General features: G+C 46.9%; 1 protein-coding gene across 1 annotated transcript in view; it reads left to right on the forward strand.

Moving 5' to 3' along the window:
- The first annotated feature begins 2,871 nt into the window (after positions 1-2,871).
- Positions 2,872-15,844, forward strand: part of HPN (hepsin) — a 36,092-nt gene continuing 23,119 nt past the window's right edge. The window contains exons 1-2 of the mRNA XM_084815418.1: positions 2,872-3,244; positions 10,264-10,371. Of these exons, the coding sequence (XP_084671544.1) occupies positions 10,356-10,371 (16 nt within the window). The 5' untranslated portion in view covers positions 2,872-3,244; positions 10,264-10,355. The remainder of the gene's footprint in view (positions 3,245-10,263; positions 10,372-15,844) is intronic.

Here is a 15,844-nt window from a genome sequence, read left to right on the forward strand (position 1 = left end):
CCTTATAGTCCAGCTCTCACAGCCATACATTACTACTGGGAAAACCATAGCTTTGATGAGATGGACCTTTGTCAGCAAGGTGATGTCTCTGCTTCTTACTATGCTGTCTAGGTTTGCCATAGCTTTCCTCCCCAGGAGCAAGCGTCTTTTAATTTCATGGCTACAGTCACCGTCTGCGGTGATCTTGGAGCCCAAGAAAGTAAAATCTGTCACTGCTTCCATTTCTTCCCCTTCTATATGCCAGGAAGTGATGGGGCCAGATGCCATGATCTTCGTTTTTTTAATGTTGAGTTTCAAACCAGCTTTTGCACTCTCCTCTTTCACCCTCAACAAGAGGCTCTTTTGATCCTCTTCGCTTTCTGCCATTAGGGTGGTATCGTCTGCATATCGGAGGTTGTTGATAATTCTCCCAGCAATCTTAATTCCGACCTCTGATTCATCCAACCTGGCATTTCTCATGATGTACTCTGGAAAACCATAGCTTTGATTATACGAATCTTTGTCGGCAAGGTGATGTCTCTGCTTCTTACTATGCTGTCTAGGTTTGCCATAGCTTTCCTCCCAAGGTGCAAGCGTCTTTTAATGTCATAGCTACAGTCACCATCTGCAGTGATCTTGGAGCCTAAGAAAATAAAATCTGTCACTGCTTCCATTTCTTCCCCTTCCATATGCCAGGAAGTGGTGGGGCCAGATGCCATGATCTTATCTTTTTTTAATGTTGAGTTTCAAACCAGCTTTTGCACTCTCCACTTTCACCCTCAGCAAGAGGCTCTTTAGATCCTCTTCGCTTTCTGCCATTAGGGTGGTATCGTCTGCGTATCTGAGGTTGTTGATCATTCTCCCGGCATTCTTAATTCCGACCTGTGATTCATCCAACCCGGCGTTTCTCATGATGTACTCTGCATATAAATTAAATAAGCCGGGCGACAGTATACAGCCGTGTTGTACTCCTTTCCCAGTTTTGAACCAATCGGTTGTTCCATGTCCGGTTCTTACTGTTGCTTCTTGTCCCTCGTACAGGTTTCTCAGGAGACAGGTAAGGTGGTCTGGTGCTCCCATCTCTTTCAGAATTTGCCAGTTTGTTGTGATCCACACCATCAAAGGCTTTAGCGTAGTCAATGAAGCAGAAATAGACGCTTTTCTGGAAGGTAAAGGCATCCTTAGAGGAAGAGGTCCTGATGGGGCTGGCGGGCGTCTGTGCCTGCGGGCTGGGATACTTTTCAGAGGCTTTTGTGCGCGTGGGAGGGAGACGGACGTGCTGTCGTCGCTCCTCCTCCCCCCCTCCCGAGACGCTCCCCGGCTCGCAGGTGCGGCGTGAGCCGTGGACAATGAGCTCATTGAGAAAGGAGCCGCCCTGAAGGGAGGGGGAAGCTGTCGGGTGGGAGCGGGGACGCTGCCGGGGCTGATGACTCCCAAGCGCTCCGCCGATGCGCCAGCCATCGCGCAGGGCGCCGCGCCAGCTCGTTATAAAGGAGCCACCTTTCTTAAACCGCCCTTGCGCTAACCCACGTTCCTATTTTCGTTTGTTTCTAACCTTTCAAACACGAAGCGGAGGACTTCAGTCTGGTGGGATCTACTTTGTTGGGGTTTTTACTAGATCCCCGACCAAAGGCCTTAGAACTTAAGAACGGGGTGCCTCTGAGCGCATCCGGAGCCCGGGATTTTGTTTTGAGTCCCAGAAACTACACCAGGTTGACCGAAAAGTCGATTCCTGGTTGCCCCGAGTTCACTTCGTTTCAACAGCCTCGTTTATGTGGGGAAATTCATTTGGCTGTGAAACGTTTGGGAAACGGAGAGCCGTGGCGATCTCCTGCAAATCACTCGCAGGTCTACCAAGAGATCTTTCTGTCTAGCCCTGCTTCAATACACACTCCAGTGATTCAACAGCTTTGGGGAGATCCGTTCACCGTTCGATTTGATTTTAGCCTGAAACCACGCTGGTTGTTACATCGTCGTAGGAAGCGATGGTGCCCTTAAGAGGGAAAGCGTGAAAGGGAAGGGTTAAATTAACCCCCCCAGCTTAATTTGTGAAAGGTCCCCCCCCCCGACATTTATGTATTCTGCAAATGCCCGGCCTTAAACCTGGAAATATACGAAGAAGCCTAGATGAAAGTGCCTCTGAGCACGTACAGAGTGCATTTCCCCTCACCACAGTCTAATTACAGAGTCCCTCTGGGATTAGAGAGAAAAGGCTTCCAGACGAGGGGGTGATATGATGACCACGACGACATGTTGTTTCCAGACGAGCTTGAGCGAGGGCTTCTCTTTTTCTAGAAATAAACTCTTCTCCGCCCGCAAACATCCTGCCCGCTCGCCCCTATGTCCAGATGCCAGGAGCAACTGGTTGTTACTGCTGGAGACACGGCTGTCCTTGGTTCGATCCACCACAGGCGGTTCTTATGTTGGCAGATCTTCCACCTAGGCCTGTAGCCGGGCGGGGAGGGGGGCTGCCCCCTTAATTTTCTGTCCCCCCTAAATGTTTTTACAAACAAACAAACAAACAATAATAAAATGTTTACAATGTTGTCTTTAAAAGGTCTGCAACCCAGATAAACGCTCCCCTTACTTTTTTGACGCCTCCCCCGGAACTTTTAGGCTGCCACTCCCCAAAGCTGAGAACCCCTCCCTCTCCCTGGCTATTTGTGAAAGAGACCGAGGAGTCCTGGCCATGGGTTTCCCCGCTTTGGATCAGAACCCACTTTCGAGGCTGGGAATGGAACCCAGGAGTCCGGGCCTCCTTCCCTCCCTCTGAACGCAAGTTCAGCAGTCTCAACCACAGACCCTCCCCTCCCTTGGGCGGTAAAATCTCATGATTTCCTTAGCCGGGGATGGAATCCAAGAACTTTTTTAAGCCCCTCCCACCTGTTAGCCACGCCCACGCCGTGGTCTCCCACAGTGCCTTCCCGTCCATCGCCCCTCCGTCTCTCTGTCTCTCTCCAGGTGTCCGTCTGATCATAGCTGCGGCTTCCATTGGCTTCTATCTGGGTCCTCCCTCCCCTCCTCTTCTTCCCAGTCTTTCCTTTCCTCTCCTCTCCTCTCCTCCCTTCCCCCCCTCCCCGCCCCCGGTCGTTTCAGGTGGGTAAGCAGCCTCGACGGCTCTGGCGCGAGGAGGCACCTCTCAGCGGCGCCGCTAACCCTTCCCTGCCCCCCAGCCATGAAGATCGCGCCACCCTTCGCTGGAAGGCGAGTGCCCCGGCGGTGAGCCTTGACCTGCTGCAGCAACCGAGGGACGTGGGGCGACGAGGTAAGTGCGGCTCTTTTCCGGGCTGCTGCTCCTGCTCCATCGCCTTCCTCGTGACCCCCCAATCCTCGGGGACGAGAATTTGGACGGTGACAAGGGCTAGAGAATGTCCCTGTGCATGTGTGAGACCCCCCTCTCTTTCCTACATGCCTACCTTGGTACTCTTTTGAAATCTTTTAACGGCCCAAGAAAGGACCTGTTGTTTCAGGATGTGTTCCAGCTGCCAGCACGTCCCAGATTTGGATTAATGCTTGGCTTCTCCGTTACCCTTCAGTTAACTTTGGGGTACCTTCTTTATTAATGTGATACGGGGTAGACTTGGCCGAACCGACTCAAAATGCGTCTCTCTAAACATTAAAATGTCTACGTTTGGTGGTTCTCACTGTTACGTTTCTTTCTTTTTTTCTTTTTAAAAAAGCTTTATTTATATAAATTACATGTTATGCATTCTATATGGAACATAATATCAATTGTAAATAACCAGGAAGATTTTTTTTAACAGTATAGAACACATAGTAGAAAATTAATCTATGTGACTATCATATAAAATATTACACCATGGAAAAACTCTTATAGTTATCAAAACTGTCCCTTAATTACATAAATAAAATAACAAAACAGGTAATATTAAATTTTCCATTTTTTTTAATATGCCAGCCCCCAGTCTTATAAACTCTGTTAGTTTTGTCAGTTCTGCAATTTTCCAAACTTTCATTAGCCATTCTGTAAGTGAAGGGGCGTGGGAGCTTCTCCACTTCTGTCTCAAAGTTAAGTTTCTGTGATTCTTTCATGGACGAAAGGCAGCCTATAATCTTTGTGGAAGAGACTTAATAGGATGCTCTTCCTGGCCCCCTGTGCTAAACTGTTCCCTCACAAATGCCACTTGTGCATAAGACCACCGCCCCCCCTCCTGTGACTTCTGAATTAATTAATTTGATTTTATATAAATTAATTACTTCCCCCCACCCCTGGACTCTATATAAACCACTGTGGTTGATAGAGTGGTTAGTGTTGGACTGGGATTTGGAGACAGGAATGACTCCAGGTTTCAGGGGGCCCTGGGCAAAATATCCCTTGGTAGGCCGCTGTCTCTGTTGGTGGGTCCTGGCAGGCCTAACCCAGCACTGGGCAGCAACAGCAGTGCTCTGAGACACAGGGTGGCTAGGTCTTGCCACCATTTTAATTCCCTACTGTGCCCTGTTGCAGTGCTAGGTGGGGCTATTGTGGGGAATTAAAATGGTGGTGAGACTCAGATGCCCAGCACTGTTTGGGCATCTGCACATATTTTTTCTTTGAAAAGCGGGGTACAGGGTAGTCATCAGCAGTAGGCCTTGTTGGGCCCCAGCAGCTGCTTGAGTGCTGGGTGCTGATGCCGGACCTGACTGGGGAGGGCAGGATTCAACTCCTCACTCAGCCATGAAGCTCACTGGGTTACCTTTGTTCAGTGAGTTGACCTCACGGGGGTGCTGTGAGAATAAAATGGTGGGGGAGTGGATGGGGGGAGGGAACCCTGACTTCCTTGGAGAAAGGGTGGAATACAAATGGATAAGCAGGTAACCCTAGTCCTTGAGGTGGATTAAAACACACACCCCAGTTTATCCAATAAGTATGCATTTATTTATTTAAGTAGTTTTATCTCACTCCTCAGCCAAAAAAAGTTCCTTGAGTGACTTACAATCAATCAGGACACAAGACAGCTTCATGCCCACAGGCTTACAATGCAAAAAAGTCACAACACGCAAAGAGAAAGGGCTGGGGAGGGAAGAGGAAAATAATAATGCATTGCGAGCGTGTGTGCGTGTGTGCAATGAGTTAAGACTTTTACTACTCTTTACCCTAAGAGAATACATGCCTGGGTGGTTAAAGGGTGCCAACCAAGAGCTAACTAATAACATGCGGGATGATCTTGATGGCGTGCCTTCTGTTGAAAAGATGTATCTGTTTTCATTAGGAAAATTGTTGGATGCACAGGGCAGTCTCATCCCTTAATTCCCAAGGGGGTGGACCAGGACCTCCTTCTGAGACACTGACACAACCTGCCACCTCCCTGGCTCCCAGATTTCAAGCCTCGGGCATCCCAAATAATAGAAAGCCCTTGGTAGCAACTGGATGGGTGGGAAGAGACCTTGGAGATAACAGACCCTAAAAATGGTTCTCTATTGCCACTTGCCTTGAGAGCATGAAGGGATGAAAAGGTTGTAGCTTTAGCTGAGTAGGAGGTGGGTTTCAACATTCTAGAGAGCAGAGGAAATTGAGGATGAAAGGCATGAAAGGTGTGGTGGTGGTGGGAAGCTTTGTAGCTCCAGCAGGGTTGCGGAAATGGGCAAGGCGGGGCTCAGCTCACACCTGCCCTGATGATCCTTTATTATCTGCAAAATGTCTTTGCAGATAAGACATTTTGTGCCCTGAGGCAGAGCAACAAATGGTGACCCCCCCCCCCACCCATAAGTCAAGGTACATAGTACCCAAGGTGAGTCAAGTTATTTTGATACCGAAGGCAGAAAATCCCACATGTGCCTCTCTCCCTTCCTGGCAGTAAAAAAATAAAATAAAATACAGCAATAACACATTAACCAACAATTTGCTGCCCTTTCTGGGCACCCCAAATCAGTTGTCTGCGGTAGTCACCTCACTTTGCCTAATGGTAGGGCTGGCCCTTAAAGCCAGACACCTCTGTAATCATAAACTTGGTTGCATGGATGCCTACATTTCTTCTGGTCCCTCACTCCTTGGCCAACAGGTGAGGTGAAATGGAAGAACCATAGGCCCTCTATCTACCTTCTTGTCTCTGTGTGAGTGCAGGAATGAGTCTGTGGCAAGTTGCTTTGATAAAGTTCTTTCTTGTAAAGCAGAGATTCCACTGGGTAGCCTTTGACTGCTGTTTGTCCCGAGAAGTACATATATTCCACCCAAGTTCCAGACTCTACCTTCAGTGCTAACATGGGAAGTTTGTGGTGGTGGTGGTGGAGGAGGAGGAAAATGGTCTCCTGTGGCTGTTGTCCTGGTAGATAGGTGCTGGGAAATTGAACTTACCTTTGAAGTTTGATGTTCTTGTTTGAAAAGTGACTCATCTGACTGAGCTAACGGTGAAATTGTTTTTGGAACGCGTCCCTACAGAGTTGAGAACATAAGAAGAGCTGGGCCTTCCCTAACCTGGTGCCCTCCAGATGTTTTGGACTACAACTCCCAGCATTTCAGACCATTGGTCATGTTAGCTGGGGCTGATGGATGCTGAAGTCCAAGACATCTGGATGGCACTGGGCTGGGAAAGTCTGGGCTAAATTATCCTTGCAGGAGCAATCTTTAACAAATGCTCAGACTGGAGTGACGTGACATCGGAGAACTACATGGTTAATGCAGTCTTATGGATTCTCACACCATTTTCTCCCCATGGGACGAACCTATGAAGGACACTGCTTGATCAGGCCAAAGGCCTATCTAGTCCAATATTTTGTTCCCATAGTGAACAACCAGGTGCTGCTTCTGGGAAGCCCTCAAGTAGGATATGTGCAATAGCATCCTCTTGCTTGTGTTCCCTAGCAACTGGCATTCGGAAGCATGCTGCCTCTGATGAAAAAAGGAATAAAATAACCTGGGATTACTGCCCAGTACTTAAATTATGGGGGGTGGGGGAGAGGGGCAGAGGAAAACCAGCCTCCTTAGTTTTGTAACGGTCTCCTGAGGTGGTGTTTTTAAAAATGTTTATGGGCAGGGCCGGCTCTGCCATTGGGCAGAGTGAGTTGGCTACCTCAGGCGGCAGATCCTGGGGAGTAGCAGTGAGGTGCTGAATGGCAGAGGTATGTGAACCATGCAGCCTGCCCCGCACTCCCTAAGCTGCCCTCAGGTGCAGTGTAGGATGCTGTCCTGTCGCCAGTGTTGAAGGAAGAGTCAATGCCAGTCAGGTCATGTTTTGAACATGGAATGCAGGAAGGTACTATTATTTATTTGTACCCCACCTTTCTAACAAAAAATCAAGATTGCTTACCAGCACATTTAAAACTGATTAAAACAATGGAACAATACATTTAAAATACAGTAAAAATATAACAATTACAGAATTAAAAACATAAAACATAAAAAACAGCATCCAGCCCAACAGACTGACTTACAGACCAAAGGCCTTCTTGAATAAGATGGTCTTTGCCTGCTGGTGGAAGGAAAGCAGAGAGGGAGCCAACCTAGCCTCCCGTGGGAGGGGAGTTCCACAGCCTGGGAGCAGCCACTGAAAAGGCCCTCTCCCAGGTTGCCACCAAACACACCTCTGAAGGCAGCAGTCTCAAAAGAAGGGCCGTTCAAACACCATTTTGTTCATCGCCTCAGGTGGCCAAAAGTCTTGGTTGGCTCTGTTTATGATTTAGCTAAAACTGGGTATAGTTCTTGGGGATTTCATTAGGGCCCCTACTCCCCTGCAGTTGAGCACTTGTTATTTATTATTTATCATGCTTCTATTCTGCCCTTCTATTCTCCCCAGGAGCTCAGGGTGGTAGATGTAACTCTCCCTTACTTATCCTCCCAACAGCCCTGTGAGGTAGGCCAGGGTGAGAGAGTGTGACTGGCCCAAATCTCCCATGTGTAGGCTTCATAGCTGAGTGGGGAATTATGGGAGTTGCAGTCCAACGCCTGAGGGGTGCCAGGCTGGGGAAGGCTACTTTAGCCATTATACAAGACTGGCTGGCTGTTACTGCCCGCACCTGTCCCCTAAGCTACACAGCTAAGTTCTTTTTAGTTTGCACCTGAAAGCCTAAGGTGTGAATGAGACATACATGTGTTTGAAAAAAAGTGTGTACCATACAAGGGGGATTTGCAACAAAATGTTGCAGTGTGAAGTGCTCCAGTTCAGGGTTTCAGCCAGCCATGCCCTCTCATAGGATACTCCAGTCCATTTCCGCTCCCTCATTTTCCATCCCACTCCCCCAAGCAGATACTTAGTGTTCTGTGGCTGCTGACGGTGCTTAGTCTCCATTGAGCTGGTTTTGTGACATCCCCCTTAAGATTATTTCTAAAGTTTTGTTGTACTTCAGCAAACCTTGGAGTTCCCTGAGATTTCCCTGTTGTGCCATTTTGGCTGCAGAAGGATCGGCATTTGGAGAATGAGTTTTCCTGTTTTTATATAGGATGCTTACCAGAGAGCCAGACAGGCTTGAGCTCCCTGCCATGTGTTTACTCAAACGTGGATTTGCTTCTATGTAATATTGGAGAAGTGTATATATGAAAGGCTGATGTTGAGGTCCTGCCTATTCCCATTTTCGTACCTTCTGTAAAAGTTCTTCAAGCGGCCTAGTGAGAAGTGTATCTTTTCTCCAGTGAACACATTCATTCATTCATTCATTCATTACATGTATATCCCACCTTTCTTCCATCGTGGAACTCAAGGTGGCTACATGTGGTTCCCAGGTGTTCCCCCCTCCAAACACTGACCAGACCCAAACCTGCTTAGCTTCAGTAAGGTGGCTGCCTCATGTGCCTTCAGACTATGCCCTGGCACCTACATTGCTGTAGAAATGATATAAGGCAGGGTTGCAGAACCTCAGGCCCGGGGACCAAATCTGCCATCCTGGGGTCCCCAATATGGCCCTTCAGGCTTCCCGAAATGGCCACACCCCTTCCCCGCTCCCCCACAATCATTTGTTGTTTTCCCGGCTTTTGGGCACTGGCACCCTGCCCCATTCAAAAAGCCTGCAATGCCTCTTCTAAGGCTTATTTACTGGCAGTAAGTGCTTTCAGCTAAAACATGCTGGTATTTTGACCCCGCCCCTTTTGCATTTGGCTCCGCCCACCAGTGGGATGTTGTCCCCCCGAGAGCTTCTCTGAAATGGAATTTGGCCTTCAGGCTGGAAACCGGTTCTGCACCCCCGGTATAAGGGTATAAAATAACATAGTTCTGTTCCATGAGCATCAGCCATCCTGTCCAATAAAAGAACTGAAACCCAAGCAGCAATCTGTCTTAGCCAGGAAAGTTGTCCCTGTATTGCTGGCACCTCTGTTAGAAGAGGCTGCATCCTCTATCGGGCCAAACAGTCTTTACATAGCATCCTGCTGCCATTCCTTCCCCACGCTGGCTGATTGATCCTCATGTGTACATCCCCCCTGGGCAGCTTGGAATAACTCTTAATGCTGAACATAGTGAGAGTTAGCGTGGTGTGGTAGTTAAGTGTGTTGGAGTAAAATTACAGAGACCAGGGTTCAAATCCCCTCTTAGCCATGAAGCTCACTGGGTGACCTTGGGTTAGCCACCTTCTCTCAGCCTAACCCATCTTGCAAGATTGCTGTGAGGATAAAGTGGTTTTGGGAGAACCGTGTAAACCCACCCTGAGCTCCTTGGAGAAATGGTGGCATAAAAATGCTAATAATAATAATAATAATTTTTGTATGTTCAAAGTGCTTCACAAAGTGCTTAACAAGCATTACCTTTGAAATCCTTATGACAGCCCTGTAGGATAGACTCTGTATACCTGTAGGTATTAGTATCCCTGTGTTGCAGTTGGAGAGGCGAAGGAACAGTGGATTGCTTAGGGCTTACCTTCATGGCTGACTTTCTGGTTTTGCATCCCGCACTCATGTAGCCTGGTCCTATGATGGTTTACTCAAAAGCAAGTCCCACTGAGTTCAGTGGTGGGACTTATTTCTGAGGGCACCTACCCCGTAGTAATTATACATAGGCTTGTTGCTTATCCAGCCCTAACTCCAAAAAGAGGAAAGGCCTAGATTTCAGTAGTGGATCCAGATTTGGGAGCCCCTCGGTCATGTCACCCTCCGTGGATTGCCTGCCCAGCGCCCCACCCCCAGCCTGGCATTGGCAGGGCATGAAAACTGTGAATTCTCTCAGGCTGTGCAAACTTGGATAATCTTTTTGGATAATCTCTGCAAACTGGGAATGGTATCCGTGTTAGGGGCCTTCTGCTGGTTTATGGGGCCATGGTGGATGCCCAACTTTGCCACCCTCTGGAGCTGCCTCTGTTAGATGGTCCAGGGTGTCTGGAGAATTAAGGTTCTTCCCCCTTTTTGTTGTTGTTGTTCTGTAGGGCTTCCAGGCTTTTTCAAAGGCCTCTTGTCCCGGAGGGGCTGGATTTCTGAAGGGACAGTTTGGCGGGTTTGATGATTAACCACTTCTGAAATGGCTGAAAAAGACGGTGAGTTGGACTTTCCAAAAAGGCCCTAGGACATTGCATTCCTTCCCCCTCCCTTGTAATCCCGTGGTCTTCCCACCCCCATGCAGCTAGAGCAGGACTTAAACATTAACATTTCTGGCCGCTTTGTACTGGTCTGGGAAAGGCAGTGAGGTGCCTGTCCATTAAATGACCCCCTCGGCACCCTCTCTCCAGTATTCTGTTTTCTTCGTAAGTGGACAAATTCCACAGGGTGAGCCAGGGTGGCCGTGTGTCCTACTTGACAGAGGACAGCCCATTATTTGAAGGCATTTGCTATTCCAAGAGCTGTCCAGTCCATTTCTGGTTTAAAGAGAAAAACCATTAAAAAGGAAGGGGCACACGCATCAAGCGTTAGCGCCTGGACTGCTGACTGAGCAAGCTCACAAGTTACCTGGACACAGTCTTCCCCACTATGGTGAGATGCATTGCATATTTCTCTTTAAATGATGGTAAGAATGGGGTGTGTTTGTGTGTATTATATAATCTGTGTCCCTTTGTGATGCATTTCCTCTTTTTTTAGCAATGTGTAAGTGGTCACCCTAGGGTGAACTGAGTTAGTTGGTAACAATTCCCAGAGGGGTAGCCGTTTTAGTTTGTTGCAGCCAAAACAACAGAGCTTTGTGGCACCTGAAAGACAAGCAAATTTGTTTTGCCATAAGCTTTTGTGGATACTGTCCACTTCATCAGATGTGTCAGGCTTGCATCTGATGAAGAGGACAGTGTCTACACGAAAGCTTAGGGCAAAATAAATGGGTTAGTCTTTAAGGTGCCACAAGATTCTTTGTTGAGTTAGTTTTCTGCAGCTGACTCTATGCTGACAACTGGTAGAGCTCTATTCTGTAGAGTCCTTAGGACAGATATTAATCCAGCCCTGCTTTTTTCCCCACCCACTCCAGTGTCATGCTCCACCAATGATGGTATATAGGGCTAATATCTCAATATGTGGACTATTGGGCACTCCATGACCTTTTTGAATCTATGTTGAAGGCTCATTGGATCTACAGTGTGTGCTTCTTGGAACAAGGCCTTTTTAATGGTGGCACCCAGATTATAGGAACAGGCACCCCACAAAGATCTACTGAGTCATTCTGTACTCCTCTCTCTGCCTCAACATTTGTTTTAGGGTAGTGAAGGTTAGTGGTAATACTGGTGAAAGTTGTTGTTCAGTTGTTAAGTCGTGTCCGACTCTTCGTGACCCCATGTACCGTAGCACGCCAGGCCTTCCTGTCCTCCGCTCTCTCCTGGAGTGTGTTCAAGTTCATATTCATTGCATCGGTGATGCTATCTAGCCATCTCATCCTCTACTGTCCCCTTCTCCTTTTGCCTTCAATCTTTCCCAGCATCAGGGTCTTTTCCAGGGAGTTTTCTCTTCGCATTAGGTGGCCAAAATATTTGAGCTTCAGCTTCAGTATCTGTCCTTCCAATGAGCAGTCAGGGTTGATTTCCTTTAGGATGGACTGATTGGACCTCCTTGCAGTCCAGGGGACTCGTAAGAGTCTTCTCCAGCACCACAGTTCAAAAGCATCCATTCTTCGGCGCTCAGCCTTCCTTATAGTCCAGCTCTCACAGCCATACGTTGCTACTGGGAAAACCATAGCTTTGATTATACAAACCTTTGTTGGCAAGGTGATGTCTCTGCTTCTTACTGTGCTGTCTAGGTGTGCCATAGCTTTCCTCCCAAGGAGCAAGCGTCTTTTAATTTCATGGCTACAGTCACCGTCTGCAGTGATCTTGGAGCCCAAGAAAATAAAATCTGTCACTGCTTCCATTTCTTCCCCTTCTATATGCCAGGAAGTGATGGGGCCGGACGCCATGATCTTCTTTTTTTTAATGTTGAGTTTCAAACCAGCTTTTGCACTCTCCACTTCCACCCTCAACAAGAGGCTCTTTAGATCCTCTTTGCTTTCCGCCATTAGGGTGGTATCGTCTGCGTATTGGAGGCTGTTGATAATTCTCCTGGCAATCTAAATTCTGACCTGTGATTCATCCAACCCGGCGTTTCTCATGATGTACTCTGCATATAAACTAAATAAGTAGGGTGACAATATACAGCCTTGTCGTACTCCTTTCCCAATTTTGAACCAATCGGTTGTTCCATGTCTGGTTCTTACTGTTGCTTCTTGACCCTCATACAGGTTTCTCAGGAGACAGGTAAGGTGGTCTGGTGCTCCCATCTCTTCAAGAATTTGTCAGAGCTTGTTGTGATCCACACAGTCAAAGGCTTTAACGTAGTCAATGAAGCAGAAATAGATGTTTTTCTGGAATTCTCTTGCTTTCTTCATGATCCAGCGAATGATGGCGATTTGATCTCTAGTTTCTCTGCCTCTTCGAAACCCCGGTTGTACTTCTGATAGTTCTCAGTTCACATGCTGCTGAAGCCTAGCTTGTAGGATTTTGAGCATCACCTTGGTGGCATGTGAAATGAGCGCAATTGTGCAGTAGTTTGAACACTCTTTGGCATTGCCCTTCTTTGGAATTGGAAGGTAAACTGACCTTTTCCAGTCTTGTGGCCACTGTTGAGTGTTCCAAATGTGTTGGCATATTGAGTGCAGCACTTTAACAGCATCATCTTTTAGGATTTTAAATAGCTCAGCTGGAATCCTGTCATCTCCACTAGCTTTGTTGTTAGTAATACTTCCTAAGGCCCACTTGACTTCACTCTCGAGGATGTCGGGCTCAAGTTCAGTGACCGCACTGTCATGGCTATGAGGGACATTAAGATCTTTCCTGTATAGTTCTTCTGTGTATTCTTTCCCCCTCTTCTTAATCTCATGTGCTTCTGTTAGGTCCCTGCCTTCTTTGTCCTTTATCCTGCCCGTCTTTGCACAAAACGTTCCCTTGAGATCTCCAATTTTCTTGAAAAGATCTCTAGTCTTTCCCATTCTATTGTTTTCCTCGATTTCTTTGCATTGCTCATTGAACAAGGCCGTCTTGTCTCTCCTTACTATTCTCTGGAACTCTGCATTCAGTTGGATATATCTTCCCATTTCTCCCTTGCTTTTCGCTTTCCTTCTTTCCTCAGCTACTTGTAAAGCCTCATCAGGCAGCCACTTTGCTTTCTTGCATTTCTTATTCTTTGGGACGGATTGAGTTGCTGCCTCCTGAACAATGTTATAGACCTCTGTCCATAGTTCCTCAGGCACTCTGTTTATCAGGTCTAATCCCTGAAATCTATTCCTCACCTCCACTGTATATTCATAAGGGATATGATTTAGGTCATACCTGAATGGTTTAGTGGTTTTCCCTACGTTCTTCAATTTAAGCCAAAATTTTGCTACAAGAAGCTCATGATCTGAGCCACAGTCAGCTCCAGGTCTTGTTTTTACTGACTGTATAGAGCTTCTCCATCTTTGGCTGCAAAGGACATAATCAATCTGATTTCCATATTGACCATCTGGTGATGTCCATGTGTAGAGTCGCCTCTTGTGCTGTTGGAAAAGAGTGTTTGCTATGATCAGCGCGTTCTCTTGACCAAACTCTATTAGCTTTTGTCCTGCTTCATTTTGTACACCAAGGCCATGCTTTCATGTTATCCTGGTTATTTCTTGACTTCCTACTTTAGCATTGCAATCACATCTCTTTTTGGTGTTAGTTCTAGAAGGTGTTGTAGGTCTTCATAGAACCGATCAACCTCAGCTTCTTTGGCCTCAGTGGTTGGGGCATAGACTTGAATTACTGTGATGTTGAATGGTTTGCCTTGGATTCGTACTGAGATCATTCTATCGTTTTTGAGATTGTACCCCAGTACTGCTTTTCCCACCCTTTTATTGACTATGAGTGCTACTCCATTTCTTCTAAGGGATTCTTGCCCACAGTAGTAGATATAATGGTCACCTGCATTAAATTTGCCCATGCCTGTCCATTTTAGTTCACTGATTCCCAAGATGTCGATGTTCAATCTTGCCATCTCATGTTTGACCACCTCCAGCTTACCTTGATTCATTGATCTGACATTCCAGGTTCCTAAACAATATTGTTCTTTACAGCATCGGATTTTCTTTTCACCACCAGACACATCCACAGCTGAGTGTCCTTTTGGCTTTGGCCCAGCCGCTTCACTCTTTCTGGCACTACTTGGAAATACCCTCTGCTCTTCCCCAGTAGTATATTGGACACCTTCCGACCTGAGGGGCTCATCTTCTGGCGTCATATCTTTTAGCCTTGTGATATGTTCCATGGGGTTTTCTTGGCAGGAATACTGGACTGGGTTGCCATTTCCTTCTCCAGTGGACAACATTTTGTCAGAACTCTCCGCCATGACCTGTCCGTCTTGGGTGGCCCTGCATGGCATAGCTTATGGCTTCACTGAGTTATGCAAGCCCCTTCGCCACAACAAGGCAGTGAGCCATGAAGGGGGGTGAAAGTTGTAAGATGTCTGAGAATTGGAATTCTTCTGCTGTAAATTGATTGCATCATCATCAGTCACGAGTTCATCTGGAATGCCAAAGCAAACAAAGTTGTGCAGCAACACTATGGCAAGTCGTGTCAAGCAAGGGAATCAAATGAAAAAAAAATGGCCGGGGGCCTTGTTTATTGTGACATAAGCTTTTGTAAGGAGTAGGTGTGTAGAATTACAGTAGAAAATAAACCCTATAGTTACTATTCCATTTATATCCCACCATTTTTGCCATGGTGGAACTCAAGGTGGCCATAGTTTAGTGGCATGAGCACATGCTTTCCATGCAAATGGTCACAGGTTCAATCCCCAGCATCTCCAGAGAAAGAGATCTTTGGTAACAAAGCTATGAAAGACTCCTGCTTACTACTTTGGAGAGCTGTCTGTCACAGTTGACATGATTGGGCTGGATGGGTAAATGGCCTGATTCAGTATAAGGCAGCTTCCTATGTGGTATATGTAGGATTCCCAAGCAATCTCTCTTTCAGCCACTGACCACACCCAGACCTGCTTAGTTTCACCAAGGTGGCTGTGTCAAGTGCATTTGGACCATGCCCTGGGACCCTTTCTAAAGCCACATCCTATGTTTCTGAATACAAGCCACTGCTAAATAACCACTACTTTTCTTCTTAGCCAGGAGGCAAAGCAGAGAGGAACAGTAGTAGTGTAGTCCCATTTAACCAGGTGAGAAGGAGAAGAATGATTTTTTAAAAGGTCCAATTAAAAATTAAAATGATCCACATATGTAACACCCAATATAACTCCCATTGACTTAGGTGGGAGAGTCTTAAGAACATGAGTAGCTCACCTGTTGAAATCAAAAAGGACTTATACATGCTTAATTTTCACTGGATCTTGCTGTTATTATTTTGTGATGCACTCTAAATTAGAGTCAAGCTTAAATTAGACTGCAGGCCAGAAGAAGTGCTACGGTTATAGAGAGTGTGCAAGCCAGTCAGGCAGCAAGCAGAGAGAGGATCAAATAATCTTTTCTTGGTTGTCAAACCATTTCCTCCTTCAAGAGGAGTTCACAGCATCCAGAAGAGCCTTGGGATTTAG

The sequence above is a fragment of the Heloderma suspectum genome, chromosome 10 (assembly GCF_057233095.1).
Source record: "Heloderma suspectum isolate Gila_16-S chromosome 10, 16-S_ref, whole genome shotgun sequence".
Taxonomy (NCBI): domain Eukaryota; kingdom Metazoa; phylum Chordata; class Lepidosauria; order Squamata; family Helodermatidae; genus Heloderma; species Heloderma suspectum.